Source organism: Tinamus guttatus, unplaced genomic scaffold (genome assembly GCF_059628265.1).
Source record: "Tinamus guttatus ecotype Peru unplaced genomic scaffold, ASM5962826v1 Tinamus_guttatus_pri_ptg000364l, whole genome shotgun sequence".
Taxonomy (NCBI): domain Eukaryota; kingdom Metazoa; phylum Chordata; class Aves; order Tinamiformes; family Tinamidae; genus Tinamus; species Tinamus guttatus.
This window is the reverse complement of record NW_028288898.1, coordinates 3,563,735-3,582,873: the sequence shown is the minus strand read 5'-3', so window position 1 is coordinate 3,582,873 and position 19,139 is coordinate 3,563,735. Positions and strand designations below refer to the sequence as shown.

Below are 19,139 nucleotides of genomic sequence, written 5' to 3'. Positions count from 1 at the left end.
CGGCCGCCATCTTTTGCTGACGGCGGCGCCGTACAGAAACCCCCTTCCCCAAGGGAAAGCGGGGCCGCCGAGGTGACCCGGCGCCGCCATCTTGTTGTACGGCTGCGCGGGCGCCCGCGCCGGCGGGCGGGCAGGGCCGCGGAGGGGGCGGGCGGGCCGGGCGGGGAGGAGGGCGCCGGGCCCGGCGGCGCGGCCGGCCATGGTGATCTGCTGCGCCGCCGCCAACTGCTCCAACCGGCAGGGCAAGGCGCACCGCGGCGCCGTCTCCTTCCACAGGTGAGCGCGGCCGCCCTTTGTCTGCCCGGGCCCCGGGAGCCGCCGCCGAGGCCCCGGCGCGGCCCGGCCTGCAGCCCGCTGCCCCGCGAAGCGGCAATCCCTACGTGCTCCCCCCCTTTTTTTAAAGAGTTCTAGTTAAATTTCAATCGCGGTGGCCGAGGTGAGTGGTCCTCGCGTTGCTGCGGGTGTGGACGGGTGGCTCGTGGGCACCAAAGCGCCACTCCGGGAGTTTTCACCTCACGTAATGGAATGTGTCAAAAATCCTTTAATCCTTTTTTTTAAACCGAATGGTGTTCGGCGGGTCAGGGTGTTCCCGGTTCGGGCGCGCGCCCTTGGCCGCGGGGATGAGCGCAGGAGCTCATCCCGGGCAGGGGATGCGGGAGACGAAGCCGCCGGCCCCTTCCCTCTCGCAGAGCCCCGTGCAGAGGGAACGGGCAGCAACACTTTAGTGAAATAACCCCCAAACGGGCCTAACCTGTTAGCACGTGGAAGGGTTTGCACTTCCTAACCGTACAAGCCAGTGGCACAAACCTTTACGGTTCCGGGGACGCTGCTCATCTTCTGAGGATTTCGTTTTCTTCGTTTTGCCCCTCAGGTTCCCGCTAAAGGACTCGAAGCGCCTGATTCAGTGGCTGAAAGCGGTTCAGAGGGACAACTGGACTCCCACTAAGTATTCGTTTCTTTGCAGCGAGCATTTCACCAAAGACAGTTTTTCCAAGCGCCTGGAGGACCAGCACCGCCTGCTCAAGCCCACCGCCGTCCCTACCATCTTCCAGCTTGCGGAGAAGAAAGACGACAATCTGGATTATGTCCGAAGCAGAAGGAAAGTAGCGAGCCAGGTAGCGCTGCAGGATGGAGACCGGTCGAGGGAAGGAGCCTGTGAGGTAGTTCAGAGAACGTCCTCTCCTGGCCAGGACCTGATGGTGATGCAAGGGACTAAAGAGATGGAGGAGGCGACTTTGCAAGCTGAAATGGGGCCGATGGCTAAGAAAGAAGAGAGCATCTACAGCCAGCTGGAAGGGCCTCGGAGAAGGACTTTAGGGGATAATTTAATTGCAAAGACGGGTCCTCAGAAAAAGCCCGAGAGAGCTTCCATGGAGGACTGTCCCAGAGGCACGCGGACAGGGAGCTGGCTGGCGGACAGGAGCGGCATTTTGGCTGACGACTTCACGCCTCCCGCGCCCGGCGCCTGCAAGTTCATCGGCTCCCTCCACTCTTACAGCTTTTCTTCCAAGCACGCCAGGGAGAGGCCGTCGTTCCCAAAGGAGCAGCTGGAAAGGAAAAGGCCAAAGCGGGACATGGAACCAAGCTGCAGCAGCAACCTCGGGGGACACGACAAGACCTTGGCAGAAGGCTCCCCTACTTCGTCACTGACCGCGACCCCTCAGAAACCCGCGCAGAGCTTGTCGGCGTCCCCGGCGGACCTCACCCCGCAGCCCGCCGCGGAGGCCGCCGTGGGGCACCAGGGCGACACGGACGCCAACCCCATGTCCATCAACGAGGTGATCATGTCGGCGTCGGGAGCGTGCAAGCTCATCGACTCGCTGCACTCGTACTGTTTCTCCTCCAGGCAAAGCAAGAGCCAGGTGTGCTGCCTGCGGGAGCAGGTGGAGAAGAAGAACGGGGAGCTGAAACTGCTGAGGCAGAGGATCAGCCGCTCGGACAGCCAGGTCAGGAAGCTGAAAGAGAAGCTAGATGAACTGAAGAGGATCAGCTTCCCTTACTTGAACAGTCTGCTGTCACAGGACTGTGGTCAGTATCTCCAGTATCTTTGCATGGAGGCAGAATGCAGATTTCTTTTTGTTTAAAAAATAGAGGTCATTTAAGTTAGAAGCAATAACGAGGTGGTGGATATGCCTTTTTGAGGAAGAAGTAGCAGCTTTTATTTGACCAACGGGCGCAGGTGAAATTGTTTTTGGGCACACCTGGCACTTCTCATATCCCCAAAGCCTTTTTTTTTTTTTTTTTCCCCAGCATTATGTATTTCCCCAGCATAGTCTATTAAAAGCTGCTACTTCTTTCTCTCTCTTTCTCTCTCCACACTCTGCCTCCTTGGAGCTGAAGATATAACGTGCATCATTTTCATAAGCTTTCTCTGGGCAGCTCTTGATGGGGAGCAAGAAGTCAGGTCGCAGTGTTAAGGACAAGTTTTCTGATGATGCTTCATTTTTCCCTTGCTTGTTACTTTGATTTGTTCATTTTGTGACTCGATGGCACTTGTTATAATTTGATTATCTTTGGAGAACGTCTGTGAAAGTCACCAATGTCTTAATGACCGGACCGGAAGGTATGTGGGAAACCCGTCGTGGTTTTCCATATTGATCTAAGAAAAATTCCAGTCTTTTCTTCTGTCGCATCTGCCATGCGGGATATAGGAAAACTAAGCGGTGTAGTAGGAGTAAAATACCACAGGCGTGTCGTACCTGTTGAGGATATTTTTCCTGATTGAAATAGTTCCATGCGGTTTGATCGTTTCCTTCCCAGAAAGGTGGAAGAAGTCAGGAAATGAGTAAGAAAGGGGGAAGAGATGGGCCATGGCTTCTCCCTTGGTGGGGAAAGAGCAGAGATCCTCTAAAGCAGAGGGTTAAGATAGCATAGAAATTGTTATTATGACAAAGTTGAACGGGGCCTTAGCCCTTCCTCTTTCAAGGAGTCATTGATTGTACCTGGCTCACAAGTAATAAAACTTACGCAGTGACTCCAGGCACGGAATTTCATCCTGGGGAAGAGCTCAGTCGGATTCAAAATGGACTTGATGTTCTTTCAGCTCGATTCCCCCCCCTGCAATGTTTTTTCCATGGGTTTTAATGTTCCCATGTCTTTCAGGAAGGCACAGGAAACGTGCAGTTTGGTTTGGGAAGAAGGGAAAAGATTTGGCTTTACTTATGTATGTCAGTTCTGTGTGGAACTGGCATAGTCTTTTTACATCTACCTCCTGGTCTGCATTTTCATACTGTTTTGGTGCCAAGGAAATCCCTAACAACAATTTTAGGTTGCCATACTTTGCCTACATATATTTGTGTGTGTGTGTATGTGTACATATGTATATATATGCTAACATGCTAATATATATGCACACATATAATATGCTAACACACACATATATAATTAGCATAGGTATATATGCTAATTATGGTGACCTAAAATTGTTTTATATAATATAATGTGTGTGTGTAGCTTTGTGGGAATACCTACAGGGAAATACTGGCCAGAAAAAGAGTGCGCTGAAGGATATTTTTCTTTATTCGAGTAGACATCATGGGGTCTTTTTCCTCCCTTAGAAGGTGCATGTTCTTATACCTACATGTATGAGAGCATAAGAATTGTAACAGTATGATCTGTGAGAACATAAGAATTACACTTTTTTCTAAGGTCAAAAATCAATTAATTTTTATCAACATTTTGCTTCTGCTGTCTTCTGTCAGCAAAACTGGAGACAGACATGTAGAAATCCATCATTTCCACGGTTATGACTTGTTGTCCTGGGAAAATTTGCACGGATAAAAGTCTTTTAGCCAGTGATACGGCGTTTCTGGAGGAGATCAGGGTGTTGGGAATATCCCCGGGATGTTTCCCGTGCTGCTTCCACCGTGGCTCCTCCTGTGCCCAACTCCTGCTTGCCTGGGAAACCATTCCTGCTCCTTTCAGGGGCCACCTTTGATGTCCGCAGATCAAAGGTGGAGAAACACTGTGGTTGGGCTTGAAGTACGCGGCAGGACAAGGAGAAATGGGTCCTCCCAAGACCAGGATACCGAGGCAGGAACGACCGTCTGGTTCTGCTGGGGTCCCGTTCCCCCCGTGCTGCAGCTGAGGAGAAATGCTGCCTTTTTTCCAGAATTGCTGTCACACACTGGATTTTTAGTTATTTCTTTTAAAACTACAACTCCCAGCAGGCATTTGGATAACTTTCCTGCCCGATCCTGAGATCACTTCCTTAATGGCCCTTCGCAGGCAGTGAAAAACACTTTCTGGCAGCAAAGGTGCTTAGGGAGCTGGACCGAGCTAAAATAACTGCAAACTATGGCCAGCAGTGCAGCCAACACAGGTACGAGTCCATGCGATACAAATATGTGCATTTATATGTGTTTTAGAGAGGTAAAGCTCTTAAAATGTGGTAGCTTGCACCTATTGGGAGCCTTTTCCAATCTCCATGTTTGTTTTCTTGAAGGTCATCTTAAAGGCAGTGGTGTTTTTAAAGTGGGTTTGTTTGGAAAGTTGTTAGGGTTTTGCTAAGGATCTGTGGAAAATATTTCCTTTTTAGGTTTGTTTTTTGCTAGTCGTACAACCTCTTGCAGAAGTCTGGTTGTGTTTAATGCTCCTGCAGCTGAGCGAGGGCAGAGTTTGGTAGCTGTAAGGGTTGTGGAACGTGGGGTTTTTGCAGGGTCAGGGCCCCGGTGCCTCTGCGGCGATCCGGGCTCGCGGTTCCCGTCGGGATGGAGAGGGGCCTTGGTTGGGTGGCGGGACGCGCGGAGCGGAGCCGCTTCGCGCGGATGCAGCGCGGGAGGGTTTCCCGGGTGGGAGTTGCCGCGGTCCCTGCCTGGACACGGGCACTGGGAGCCCTCGTTGGATCGGCAGCCCGCGGATCCCGCCAGCCTCTGCTCCGGGGGGCTCCTCCTGCCACGTTCAACTCTGCAGCGAGCAGAAAGTCACCTGTAGCAAAGGAAAAACCCCGAACACGATAGTTTGCAAACGAGATATTGAGGTAAAGTTGCCTTGGGACGCTTTGCTTTTCCATAGTAGTGCAGGATTTTGAAAACTTTTGTTTTTTTTGCTCTTTTCTTCCCATGTTTTGTATTGCAGGAGAGCTCTGGAAGTGTTTGCAGATACATTTTCCCACAGAAGATAGATAGAAACAAAGATGCAGAATGTCCCAGCTCGTGGTTACATTAATACGGGAAGGTGTTGGAAGTGGGAGAGCCCTGGCAGAGTGGAAAAGGTGACGTTACTGCAGAAGGGCAGTGGCCACCTCCTGTGCTTTAAACGTGGCAGGAGCACCCAGGACAAGGCAGTTTGTCCTTCCCAGGGGCGTGCTGGTTATCGGGACCCCCCTGAGCAGGGAAATGCCTGGCCGCTGGCTGCAGACCCTGTGTGTTGGGAAGGCGCTTCGTGAACAGCGAGAATGCAGAGGCAGCACTGCAGCTCCCTGCGTGTTTGCTTCCTGTTCCTGGCACAGTATGGGGTCTCTTTTCTCCCTTTTTTACTCTTGTTTCACGTGGAAGCAAAAGGAGTTTCTGTGCATGGCAGCAGGTACGTGGCTGGGCCCTGCTGCTGGGGTGGCAGTGGATGGCCTGTGCACCTTGCCAGGAGCGTGTTCAGCCCCTGCTTTCCTGAAGCAAAGAGGGCAGCTGCGGTGCTTCGGCACCTGTGAGGGCAGAGGGGCTGGGTGGTTGTGGCTTTTTCCTTCCTCCTCCTGTTGTCATAACTTTTGGGCTTCTGGGCCAACCGTAGGTGGCTTTTGTAAAAGGGTTGGCAGTCTCGAGCATTCCTGCTGGCTTCAAAAAAGTAGAATCTGGCAGGGGGGAAAGCCTCTTCCTTAGGCAGGGTGTCCATGGAGTCAGTGTGGTGGCCTTTTCGTTAGGCAGCAGGGAAACCGCGTGGCTTTGGGTGCAGGAGCAGCAACGCTGCGGGACTCCATGTCGGTGTGAAGCTCCAGACATCAGAAGGGCAGGCAGGTTCTCTTGCTCTGCAAATTGCTGGATTTGGTTCTTATTTTTTTGCCTTCTCAAGCACCCCCGAGCCACCGTGACTTAAGAAGTGCTCTGCAGCCCACGGCCCTTCCAAGGGACAACCCAAACCAAGCCTTAGCTATCCACTGGTCACTGACGTTTCTCTTGCCTGTTTTGACGCTTCCTGAAACGCCTCCAAATTGGCAAGCAAAACAAAATCGAGTTTGCCATCGTCTGTTGAAGGGGAAAGGAGCCAGGCCAGCCAGGAGAGGGCAGCAGCCCGTGCTGCAGCTTCCATGAGCTTTTCCACAGGCTGGTTCCCTGCCTCGGGAGGCTCTGTGGCCTGCGGAGAACGGGGTTTCTCGCAGCAATCCCTGGGTTCGGATGTTGTGATCCGTGCAGGAAGGTCCCTGCAGCCCCGGGAGGTAACGGGCTGCTGTCCACGTTGGCCGCGACGCGGCTGGGAGGGAGGCAACGGTGAAACACAGGGTCTTGTTGAGCACATTGTGAGAGCCTCCCCTAACTGCGGGGAAAATGGAAGGAAACACAGGATGGGAAGGGTGTTTCTTGACGAGGGTTGCTCTGGTGCTGGAAGTTTTCTGCCAGTTTTGCTGTGAGCTTTCACACTTTTCCCTTGTCGCTTCCCTTGCAGAAAACTTCAGGCTAATGAAGGGTTATTAGCAACATTTCTCTGACGTGGGCAGAATTTTGGACTTAAACTTGCTTTCTGTTGTGACAGTGTACAACAGAAATGGGAATTCTCCTTTGCTGGGGCTTCCCTACTCCGTTATCCCAAATATGGGCTCCCTATTTGCCTTCCTTGCTCAGTCTTTTCAGCCCAAGATTTGGGATTGCGCAGGCCGGATCTCAGACTGATGAAGCAAATTCTTACTCACTGCATCACCATTTCGGGTCCTGATTTTTCCACCCAGCTGTGTCCATGCCTGGACCAGTCGGACAGGTAGCTTATTCTTTTACTAGGTGATATCTAGACAGGCATCTTCTTCCATGGGTGAAGAGCCAGCTGGATGGCCGTGCCCAGAGTGCTGGTGGATGGAGAGAAACCCCCTGGCGCCCGGCCGCAAGCAGTGTGAGTGTTGGGGCTGCTGCTCCTTGACATCCTTATTGATGGTCTGAGCGAGAGGGTTGAGGGCACCCTCAGGAGACGGCACCGTGCTGGGAGGAAGAGCTGGTCTGCTCGAGAGTAGGAGGGCTCTACGGAGGGGTCTGGACACCGTGTTCGGTTCCAGGCCCTCACTACGAGGACGTGGAGGAGCTGGAGTGTGTCCACAGGAGGGCAACGATCTGGTGAAGGGGCTGCAGCACAGACCTTGTGAGGATCAGCCAGGGGAGCTGAGTTATGTATTCTGGAGAAGGGGAGGCCCTGGGGGGAGACCTTATGACTCTCTACAACCACCTGAAAGGAGGCTGTAGTGAGGCGGGGGTTGATCTCTTCTCCAGAATAACTACGGGTAGAACAAGAGGAAACGGCCTCCAGTTGCACCAGGGGAGGTTCAGGCCAGGCATTAGGAAGAATTTCTACATGGAAAGAGCAGTCAAGCGTTGGAACAGGCTGCCCAGGGAAGTGGTGGAGCCACCGTCCCTCGCAGTGTTCAAGAAACGCGTGGGTGAGGAACACGGGGACATGGTTTAGCAGGCAGGGAGGTGTTGAGGGGCTTATGGTTGTACTCAATGATCTCGAAGGTCTTTTCCAACCGTAATGATTCCATGATTCTGTATTGTTAGGTGAGGAAAAACACGCAAGTCTTTTCACGTTATAGAGGGGAGGACGTCCTTTAAGTTGTAGTCATCTGCATAGCATAACTTACTAAAAACATTACATTCATGCTGAATATGAATGTGCACATATATATATGCACAATATGCTTTTCTTTTGAGAATGAGGTGAGGACTCATTCCCTTGGCCTCCAAAACAACCAGAAACGGTGCCTGCTCCGTGTTGGAGCAATCCTGGACCACAGCATTGGAGGTTTAGCTATCAGCTGGTGCTCAGCTTTTCTCTCTTGCCTTGCATGTGCATGGGAGGCAGATACCCCTCCAAACTGGCACTCCAGATAGGAGCGAAAGGTAAGAGTTCCCCGTGTTGGTGTTAGTGAGACCACGAGCAAGTTTGAGGAAGTATCTGCTTTCCCTGCCTGCTTGTTTGACCTCGTGTATGAGATTGCTCTGGGTAAAACCATTGCTGATGCTCCGGAGCAATCCCGAGGTGCTCCCTGCTCTTTCTGCACCCACGTGAGAGCAGCTCGCAGCGCGCTGGGGAGAGCAGGTCCGTGTGTTTCCTCATCCTTCCCTTTCTCTCCACAGAGACGCCGCAGCTGAACCCTGTGATGGAGCCCCTCTCCTGGATGCTGGGCACCTGGCTCTCGGATCCCCCCGGAGATGGCACCTTCCCCACCATGAAGCCCTTTCAGTACCTGGAAGAAGTGCACATCTCCCACGTGGGGCAGCCCATGCTGAACTTCTCGTAAGTCTAGGGCCTTGCCAGTGCTGGCAGCAGCCTTTGGCCTGCAGTAGGTATGGATCCAGAGAGACTGGCTGCTTTTTGCACTTCAAATTGCAAAGTACACCAGTTTTCCTCTACCAGGTGTGAAGATGCAATGAGATCTGTCTGGGTGGCCTGAGTTTCTGTTTTGTGTTCTGAGCTGTGCACCTGCAGTGGGTGACACTTCCACATGCTTGAGCTTTCCAAAAATGAGTTCACAGCTTTGCTGCAGATGCAAGTGTCCAGGATCAGGGCTGTGACCTTACTGCACCGGGTAGTCTTCTCGTGGCCTGCCAATTTTGAGGATTACACAGGGATGCATGATTGTAGAGGGGGACAACAGCATGTAGGAACTGCTGTTGCATTAGGAACTCCCACGTATGGAATTAGCAGCAGCACTGAGGTTGACTGTCTCCTTTCTTGCCAAAGGATGTGGAGTGGGCAATTTCGTGAAAAGTAGTATGAAAAGAGGGATTATTTTAGAATAAATAAATTGCCAATAGAATAATCTGCTAAAGTATATGGGTATTTGACCTGCCAGTAGTGTATCTAAGACATTGCTTGATTGCAGACACTTGTGTAGAGTTAGGCCTGGCAAAGAATAAGTAAGCATAGGAGATGGATTCTTTTCTTTCATAAGGGGACAGATATAAGTCTGCTCTGTTACTGCCTGCAGGAAGCTATATCCAGGAAAGCAAGCTGCCAGGTTTAGAAAGTGAATAAAGATGATACTGTAATGCCAGATATTTCCTCGAGGAAGGGTATATTTTGCCCAGAGCATGCCTGAAGCACTGGGGGAAGGTCAAACTGCCAAGGGTAATTTCCCATATAACTGTTAGAAAGACTAAGGAGCTGTAGAAAACCTCAAGCCAGCTCTTAAATAACTAATTCCAGCTATAAAAACTAGTTGTGTGTGTAAGGGAGCTGCTCTCTTGCGTGTTTACGTCTTCCAGCCTTGCAGTCTGCTCAGTCTCTCACTCTTCATTTAGGTGCTGGGGGTGATGGTGTGGTTGAGTAAGCCAGCATGTTCTCTGAGGTGAAACCAGGCTGGACACTTGTTTTCAGTGAACCCCTACAGCAGTTCTCGTGTCGTGACTTCTCCTCAGGTTCAATGCCTTCCATCCAGACACCAGGAAGCCAATGCACCGGGAATGTGGATTCATCCGCCTCAAACCTGACACTAATAAGGTGGCCTTCATCAGTGCCCAGAACACAGGTAGTAACCCAGTATCCTACAGATCCTCATAGCCTAAGCTTGGGATCTCTGGGAAAAGGCAGAGGTCCTTATCCTGCTGTGTCGTTTCATGAACTTCCAGAAAATTACCGGTCTTCACTAAGAGTTTCATTCCATTTATCTTAATTGTGCGTTCAGCATCAAGGAACAGCCTCCCCATCTTGGTATTAATGAGGTCATGTCAGGAGTGCTGGGTTCCAAGGCTGGTTACAGGCCTTTGCCCAGGGGATTTGACCTGCTAGCTTTCTGTGACACGAAAGGACCAAAACATCACAGTAAAGCTTACGCTGCCGTCTTGGGAGATCTGTGTGTGGGGAGGGTATTCTCTTCTAAAATGTTACATTGGTATTGCAGATTTAACTTTGTAAACCAGAAAAGCCACAATTTGCAACAAGAATTGCAGTTTGAGGCAGGAGTCCTGATGGTGGCAGATGGAAAGGGGTCGGTGATGTTCTCATTGCCTTCATGGTACCCTAGGCTTTTGGGGAGAGGAACAAGCACAGATAGGATGGCCTGTTCCCATGAATTGACCACGATAGACCCTGTGGTAGAAGTAGAGAGGTAAATATGTTGGTTCATGAGCTCATCTGTCATGTCTTCTTCTATTGCTATTCTCATGTTTGGCCCACTTTCAGGTCCTTCTAAGCACGGTCAGATTTAACTTCCCACTTGCAATGAGCTTTAACATCATAATTTTATTTGATTCAGTGGTTCAGCGTAGAGATTGTGGCCCTCACAGGGTGTCACAGTGGTGGCATTAAATCCTCCTGGCAGCCTCTCCATCCCGTAGTGTTCAGCATGGTACAGTCCCCTGCTCAGCCCACACTGCGGCACTGCCCAAAGCAGCACTGCGAGTGGTGGCCTCCCTCATGCCTTGCCATGGACAAAGAGTGTGGTGATCCTTCGTGGCTGCTGAACTAGGAGAATCTCCCACTGTCTGGAAGTAACATCTTGGTGTGTTTGTTATACAGCTCACAGGGACTGAGTAAGAGGGAATTTCATTATCAGAAGCAAAAGAATTTTGAACCCCAGCTGATGCTAAACAAATTGGTATCTAAGGCTACAGAGTAGATGCTGAAGGGAACACTGCCAATTTAACTGTGGTAATTATCCCACTCTGTATGAGTAAGTCTGTCTAGCATGATTTTTCCAGAAAGCATTACTTTTCTGAAGCTGGATTTACAGTTGTTTTATAGTAGGTCAAATAAAACTGTTTTTCAAGGAGAGTGGTGGTCAGCTATCTTTATAGCTTACACTAGGATTACATAGCTTGATACTTATGACACTGTGAGTTAACCTTGGTAGCCTAATGCTTATGATCTTGCTTCTTATTAGGTCTTGTGGAGGTGGAAGAAGGGGAGGTGAATGGACAGGAGTTGTCTATAGCTTCTCACTCCATAGCCAGGATCTCCTTTGCCAAGAAGCCTCATGTGGAGCAAGTGAGTACACACTCAGACAGCAATTCACATAGTTGTACTGGCCCCAGAAGGTGTCTGGTTGACAAGGTGGGTTGATTAACATGCTCTAAGTGTGCATTGCCCCCAGGTGCTCGTGAAAATATTGCGCAGCATCCTTCCTTATGGTCTCTCCACCAAGCTTCAGAAAATACTTCATAGATTAAAAGTATAGAAGGGACCAGACTTATCCCTCGTTAAAACAAAAAGCTGCCCTACTGACTCAGACCAAAGAGCCACCTAACCCAGGATCCTGACTGCAGCAGAACGCAGGAGCAGGGAGCAACGGAAGGGAAATTTCTGAACACTGTGGTGTGGCAGTGGTGTCTTGTTTTTGATGCTGGGCTTCTGCATTGATTACAGTAACAGGGCATGCCCATGAAGTGTGTACAGCACCACCTCTCCTTAGGATGTTTAGTAACACTTGCCTGAAATTCAAGGTGGGAGACCCAGACATTTCCAGTCTTTTCTTTTTTTCCCTTTCACTTGAGTTTCAGCGCTCTCAAGGCCTCCCATTGTTGCTGTCCAAGAAAGTTATTTTTCCCCTGTTTAACAAAAAAAGTGTTTTTTTGTTTTTTGTTTTTTTTTTGTTTGGTTTGGTTTGGTTTTGAATAAAATGTCACTGGTCACATTTTTAAAAGCTCAGTAGTTTCCTGTAGGACATATAGGAGCTCCATAAGCCAGAGAATGAACCCTGGTTCCTTCACTTTAAACTGCTGATCTGATCTCGTAGCTGGTAGAAGATGGGCATATTTTTTTTAATTAGTGGGTGTTTTATTTTTGCTGTTAGTGTGTGTGTTTAGTATATATATTTTTTATTATTCACTGGAATTTGAGCAAGACTTTCAAAGACAATCACACCAACAACTGAAGGGCAACTACCTAAGAGCAAGCAAACAAATAACTCTCTGCCTCTCTCCCCAACTTCTCTTGACGTTTCTCAGCTGCTTCTTGTAATGTCAAGTTTAGAGGAGAGAGGAGTGTGTGATTCACTGCTCCTTTCCTCATCCACCACGTCCCCTTGTGTTGGCACAGCTGGATGTGGCAGAGCCAGCTGTGAGATGGTGTGTGGAGGCCACAGCTGGATCCTGGCTGTCACGTTAGCGGCCGAGAAGCTGCTGGGTCAGGGAAGCTTCGTGAGCCGTCACGTAGGACGGGCACTCGTGTGCTGCTGCCTCTGTGTGTTCTCATAATGTCTCCAGTGTAACTTTTCAAGGGTGGCACGTGGCCCTTAGAGAGAAGGCTCTCTACTGATAACAGCAAGTACAGCATTGTTTCAGTCTGTCTTTCAGAGCTGAAATTTGCAGCCTAGATTTTATGTTCCTTAAGATTACTGGGGGCAAAGTTTGTGCAGGTGCAGCCAGGGTCATCAGTGTGCTCCCACATGGGATCTGCTTCACAAAACTGTTCCCATAGCTGCTTGTTTCAGCAGAATGTCCCCAGTCTGGAAAGGCACACCTGATTTGGCTTCCTTGGGGTGTATGGTCTATGTTCCTGGGTTTGTATCCTCCAAGGAGCACCCATAGTGCCTCCTTTACCTGTCATGAAACAAAGTCATTAGACACTGTGGGTATCACCAAGTCATCAGAACCCTTAATTAGAGCCACTTTAAAATATAATGAACCAGCTCATTGTATATAGATCTACTCCGAATCTGAAATGGTAGAAGATGGATTGACAGGAGGAGGAGGTGGCTAGAAGCCAATGAATGTCGTCCTTCATTAAAAGCACCAAGGCTGCTTGTGGCTGAAGGCTGAGGGAGAGGATCTCCACAGCTGAGGACCAGTGCTCACCTTGTACCTGAGGGCAGTTCAGGCCCCATCCTGCAGGTGATGATCAGCTAGGAGGCTCCTGCTGGTGAACAAGGGTGTTAAATGAGAGGGGATGTCAAGTAGTCGGCCCTGCTGAGCTGTGGGGACGCTCACCAGCCACAAGGAGCAGCTCCCAGGGGAAGCACCTTCCTGCCCAGGCCGTGGATGGTAGCACATACGGCACGGTCGCAGCACGGGAGGCTGTTCTCACTTCCCTGAGGAATGAGTAGTTCTCAGATCTTGTCTCATGCCTGCAGATGCTGAAGATAAGCAGGGCAGGGAGTGTAGGAGCAGTGTTAGGTCTGACCAGACCTTGTCTGTTGAGGCATTTTGCTGCAGTGTGGATCCCCATGAGACCGGGCATACTGATGCTTCTAAGTGTACCTATAAAGGTTGTGAGCAAGACAGAACCAGGCTGTTTACAGTGTGTGTGGCAGGAAGATGAGAAACAGTAACTTCTCACTTCGATTTATGCCAGCTGGGTGTTAGGAGAAATTTCCCCCATGAGGACTGTCAGTTAATAGAGTGGCTTGTGCCATTTCCATCCCTGGAGCTTTTCAAGGGATGGAGGAACCTCGAACAGCCTGGTTTGACCTCAGAGCCGACCCTGCTTTGAGTAGGGTTTGAACAAGAGGCTTCCTGTGGTCTCTTCCAGCCTGAATTACCCTATGGAATGGAGCTTGTGAAGCCCAGGTTTGTAGGGGACACTGCCCCTGGGGGTTCTGCTGTTCCTCAGATACCAGACTGTGGGAAGCAGAGGCTTCTTGACCCAGGGTGTCCCCAGAGGGGCTGCTGCTGTTTCTGTCATCGGTGGAAACTGTTCTGTATTGCAGAACAGTTTGGGTTGGAAGGAACATCTGAGGACCTGGTCCAGCCACCTTGCTGAGCCAGGGTCAGCTTGAGCAGGTTGCCCAGAACCATGTGCATAATGGGTTTGGAATGTCTCTAAGGATGGAGACTCTGAGCAAACTGTTCTAATATTCAATGTTCTGTGAAGAAGACACCACAGAATAATTTTTGTTGTTGCATGTAGCCCGCTGCCACCAGAGCAGCACTTCTCTTGTGCAGGAGCTAACCAGTACCTGTCCCTCAGCAGTAGCACCAGAGGTGCTTCCTCCTCGCTCTGCTGTTCCTAGTGCTCCATATTTCCTCATTCCTCTGTAAGCAGCAACAGTCTCTACATGTCTCGGGTGTTGATGGTGCTCGCCTCTCTGAGGAACCATCTTGGAATCAAGCTCACTTTTCGGAGAACCATCCTCTTTATATTTCTCCGTTTGGTAGCGATGACGATATTGACTCCATCTTTCAGATGTTGTTACCCGACGGGCACCGCGTTGCCCCGGGCTGGGGACTTGCTGCAGTAAATGGTGCCTGGAGCAGTTTGAGCAGCAAGCTGAGGGCTTTGGCTGGGAGCGCAGGACCTGTCACACCAGGAGCTGCTGTGGTGAGTGGTCCTGGGGCACGGGCAGCTCCTGTTGCTCCATGCTGAGGCGTGGACCCTGAGCAGTGTGAGGATTTGCCCCATCTCATCCTTGCCCACTGTGGCTTTCCTTAATGACTCCCTAAGGAGTGAGTCCGTTCATTTGTAGCCCATGGAATCTGTAAAGCTGCATCCTAGCAGGCAGCGCAGGGCCTGGGTGGTTCTGTGCATGTTGCTGTAGCAGATGTTCTCCTGGTCACATCCTGCATTCAGTTAGAAGCATCAATTTACCTTTCTAAGGATTTTAAATGGCATCTCTATTTGTTTTATACCTGCATCTATTCTAGCATTCTTTTACAAGGTGCTAGGGCATGCAAAACGGGGCAGACACCAAAGTTTTGGTATGACTTGGTTGGTTCCATAGCAGAGGTGACTGTATCCAAAGTACTAAGTTGTCCATTAGAGGATCCTTGGTGCTCCTGGAATGAGAGGAAGCTGCCAAAGCAGGCATTCTTGTGAAAGATTCAGAGTTTCAGTGCTGTCACAGAGGAAAACCAAACCTTGCTGTGGTTTTGATGAAGCCATCTCCCTGCATCATGATCCACGTTCTCCTGGAATCGGTGCCACCTCTGCGTTGTGGATGTTTGATGAAGGGAAGAAGCAGCTCCCCAAAGCTTCTAAAGCCCTTCTGGGCAGACAAGGAGATGGAAGGCAGGTACCTTTGGACATGCTAAACGGAGGTCTAAAAGTGCATTTATAGATAGGGCTTATTTGAGGGTCTCCCCCCACCCCTTTTTTTTTCTGCTCTTGTATGAGATTATTTTGAGGACAAAACGGTTACATTTTAAGGAATATCTGCTGATATTTGAGAACACCGGCCACTCTCTCCTCCTTCAAAGTTACCACATTCATAACATCATTATGTTTGGAAAAGGCCTTAAAGATCAGTGAGTCCAACTGCAAACCCTTCAGCACCAAACCCGTTAAACCCTCCTGTCTGCTGTGACCCAGGTGCAGGACCCGGCCCTTGGTCCTGTTGAGCCTCCCAGAGTTGCCCTCAGCGCAGCGATCCCGCGTGTCCGGATCCCTCTGTGGGGCTTCCCTGCCCTCACATGGATCAGCTCCTCCTCCCAGCGCGGTGTCACCTCCTGAGGGTGCCCTCAATCCCCTCACCCAGACCATCAGTACGATGAGATCATCAATGAGATCATCACCATGAGATGGTGGGGACGGGCCCTGGGGAACACGACTCGTGAGCGGTCACCGGTGGGATGAGCTCCGTTCCCCACCGCTCCCTGCGCCCGGCCATCCAGCAGTTTGTCACCATGTTAAAACACCTCTGTGAGAGCCGTGGGTGCCACCTTCCCCAGGGGAGGCAGGGGAGGCTGTGTCGAAGGCCTTGCTCAACTCTAGGTAGACCATGTCCACGGCCTTGCCCTCCTCCACCCGGTGGGTCGCCCGGTCGTAGGAGAGATGAGGCTGGTGAGGCGGGACCTGCCTCGGGATGATCTGCTCCATAGCTCTCCATGCACTGAGGTCAGCCCCACAGGCCTGTGGTTCCGGATCCTCCCTCTGGCCCTTCTTGTGGACACGTTGGCAGGGCTGGGGCCTCCTGTGCTGATGGATGAGATGGAGAGCGGCTTGGCCAGCGCTTGCCCTGAGCCCTGGCCTGGGTCCCGTCCGGCCCCATGGCCGTGTGGGTGGGTGCTCAGCTGGACTAGCAGGTCACCATGGGGGGTTAGGAGGGTTTCTGTTCACTGTAGGTGTCTTCTAGCACAGGGGACCTTGAGGATAACTGATCTGGGTGTGAAAGACTGAGGCAAAGAAAGCGTTAAGCACCTCAGCCTTGTCCATGGTGAATGTTCCTGCCACCTCCAATAAAGGATGGAGATGCTCCTTGGCCCTCCTCTTGTTACTGCTCCTGCAGGAACATTTTTGTTGTCTCTTGCAGCAGCAGCCACGCTGGGCTCCATGGGAGCTCTCACCGTTGTGATTCCTCCCTGCATTACCCTGGGGATGTCCCTGTACCCGTCCCGAGGTGCCTGCCCCTCCTTGCAGAGGGGAGTCGCCCTCTTCTTTCCCAGAGATCCAGTGACAGTGACAGAGCAGCCCGGCCGTCGCCTTCCCCGCTGCTCCAGGGCAGCCTCTGTGTCCCCCCGCGGACCGGCTCCCTGCAGGTCTCATCGCAGCGCGAATCCCGTGCGCTCCTCCCGGCATCGTTTACCCGCAGAGACTGCAAAGTGACACGGCCCCTGCGGGCAGGAGACCTGGGGCCGCAGCCAGACCAGCAGGGACAAGGGGAAACCCGCGTGTCCGCGTCCCCGCGCGCGGCGGCGGCGTTGGCTGCTGCGGCCCTGTGGGCCATGCCTGGCCGAGCTCCGGAGCCGGAGCGGGGCCGTCCGGGCAGGGCTGGAGACGGGGACGGGACGAGCGGAGAGCGCCGGGACCCGAGTGTGCGGCCAGCGCTGCTGCCCGTGCCCCTTGTGTGTGTGTGTGTGTGCGTGTGTGTGTGCGTGTGTGTGCAACGGACGGGCACCGTCCCTGAGGGAACCTCACCGAGAGCAGGTTCAGTTTGGTTCAGTTCGGTTTGTTTCGTTTCGGTTCGGTTCAGTTTGGTTCGGTTCGGTTTGGTTGTTTCGTTAGCTGGGGTCTGCTCCGGGCGCTGTTCCAGCCCGGGCCCCGCCGTCCCCTTGCAGAGCTCCCGGTTTTCCAGCCGTGCGGCCGCGCTCCAGTTTCCCGGGGGTTTCACGCCCGGCCGGGGGGCAGGAGGCGGCTGCTTCCCGAGCCCCGTGTCCCTCCGGAGCGGGCGCCGGGACACGGAGCAGGGACACGGCGGGATCCGTCCCCGCCGCTCGGGGCAGCCGGAGCCGTGTCCTGCGCCCGGGGGGACCCCCTTGGGCCACTTGGGAACGTTCCCCAGCAGGGAGCGTCCCCGGGGCTGGAGCCGCCGCGGAACCATCGGGGTCGGAAAAGACCTCCCGGATGGTTGGAAAAGACCTCCCGGATGGTGGAGCCCTGGGGCCATCCCAGGGGGTCGGTGCTTCCCGTGCACATCGTGTCCTTGGCCTTGCTCCATGGGCCCGGGGGCTTTTCCACGGAAACGGCTGTGCCCGAGCGGGGCCCGTGCGTGACGACCCCGCTCCACCAGGAAACCCTCCTGGCTTTGGATAACCCATGGGACCTGCAATCCTCGGCCTCACAGCGCGAATCCCGGCTGGAAGGAGCGTTTCCTGCTGCAACTGTGACGGGAGTAACTTTGAAGGGGCAGGAGATGGTTTAAAAGCACAAGAAAACCTCTCCATGGTCTAATTCTCTGCGTGTCCAGCGTTCCAAACTCAGAGGCTGTCTGCTGGAATGTATATTTATATATTTATCTTTTTTTTTTTTGATCCCTTTAGATCACCAGAAAATTCCGGCTCAATTCGGACGGGAAGCTGGAGCAGACGGTCTCCATGGCCACCCCGACGCAGCCCATGACCCAGCACCTCCACATCACCTACAAGAAGGTGACGCCGTAGGGCGGCATCGCGGCGCGGAGCGCCCGGAGCCGCCCCCGCTGCACGGAGCGTCCCCCGGGGATGCCACGTCGAGAGAAAAAAAAAAAAAACAGTAAAATAAAAAGCTTTTATTTTTACGGCTGCGTTTGAGGGCGGTCGGTGCGTCCCGCTGCTCCGGCTGCAGCCGTGGAGGGGATTCCAGAGGCCGTGGGGCTTCCAGGCCCCTCCGTAGCCCCAGTGAGGCCACCAAGGCCCCGGGAGCAGCAGCGGGTCCTGCCGGGCGGGAGCCGTGACGGGAACGCCGGGTCCTGCCGGGCGGGAGCGGATCCCGGGAGCGCCCGGAGCGCCGGGACGGAGCGCCCTGCCGCGGGCTGCGTCCCCCGCTGCCCCGGCGGGGATCCGGGACAGCGGCAAAGCTCGGAAGGACGTTCCCAAGGGCGCGGGGAATCCCTGCCCGCCGCGCTGGCGCGGGTTCCTGCTGCCCTCCCTCGTGAGGACGGAAGGCGACGGGGAGTTCTGGCTCCCAGGATAGCGCTGGATTTGGGCCCCGTGCGTCCCGCGTTGGGATGGCTCAAAGTGGGAGCTGGAGAGCAGGGACTTCCATGCAAACCTCTCCAAGGAAGCGCCCGCTGGAGCGGCTGCAGCCCCAAGGAGCGGGAATGGGTTTCCCCACCCAATAGCGCGGAGGTTCCTCGCCGAGGGACGCGGGAATCGCCCCGCCGGGAAGGCCGTGGCGCCGGGAGCGCCCGCGTGCCGGGCGGATCCGCAGCCGAGCGCCGCGGACGGGGATCCGGCGTTAGCCACGCGAGACTCCGGCTTCAGGCCCCTCTGTTTTATTCTGGCCACGCCCCCGCTCCCTCGCAACACCCAATGAGCGCTGGCCATGTTTGCATCTCATTAACATATCATTAGCATCTCGTTAGCATCTCATTACTCAGAGGACGGACCCCTCACGCCTCCGGGCCCCCAGACAAGGCCCTCTGTGTGCACTGAGGGGGCGCGGAGCCGCCACGGCCGCAGCCCTCCCTCCCCACTGCGCCCCCTGTGTGCTACCACCGTGTCCCCATGGCACGCCATGTGCCGGCGTGTCCCCAACATGTCCCCATGTCCCTAGGTGCCACCGTGCCCCCAGCGTGTCCCCATATCCCCTAGGCGCCACCAACATGTCCCCATGTGTCACCAACATGTCCCCAAAGTGTCCCCATGTCCCCTCCAGACCCCGCCCCCCACTGAAATAAACAAGGCCAAATCCGGCCAATCAGAGCCCATTTTAAGGGC

At 53.2% G+C, this 19,139-nt stretch overlaps 1 protein-coding gene across 1 annotated transcript; it reads left to right on the top strand.

The window, feature by feature from the left end:
- The first annotated feature begins 179 nt into the window (after nucleotides 1-179).
- On the top strand, nucleotides 180-17,882 carry THAP4 (THAP domain containing 4). The gene is made up of 6 exons (XM_088530263.1): nucleotides 180-276; nucleotides 872-2,028; nucleotides 8,268-8,427; nucleotides 9,552-9,661; nucleotides 11,015-11,118; nucleotides 17,763-17,882. Exons 1-6 carry the CDS (start codon nucleotides 200-202, stop codon nucleotides 17,880-17,882), a joined length of 1,728 nt encoding a protein of 575 aa, XP_088386389.1. The 5' UTR covers nucleotides 180-199.
- Nucleotides 17,883-19,139: the final 1,257 nt, after the last annotated feature.

Coding starts and splice junctions, on each gene's coding strand:
- THAP4 (XM_088530263.1), top strand. CDS start 200: ATGGTGATCTGCTGCGCCGCCGCCAACTGCTCCAACCGGCAGGGCAAG. Junction 277..871: donor GGCGCCGTCTCCTTCCACAG/GTGAGCGCGGCC, acceptor TTTGCCCCTCAG/GTTCCCGCTAAAGGACTCGA. Junction 11,119..17,762: donor AGAAGCCTCATGTGGAGCAA/GTGAGTACACAC, acceptor TGATCCCTTTAG/ATCACCAGAAAATTCCGGCT.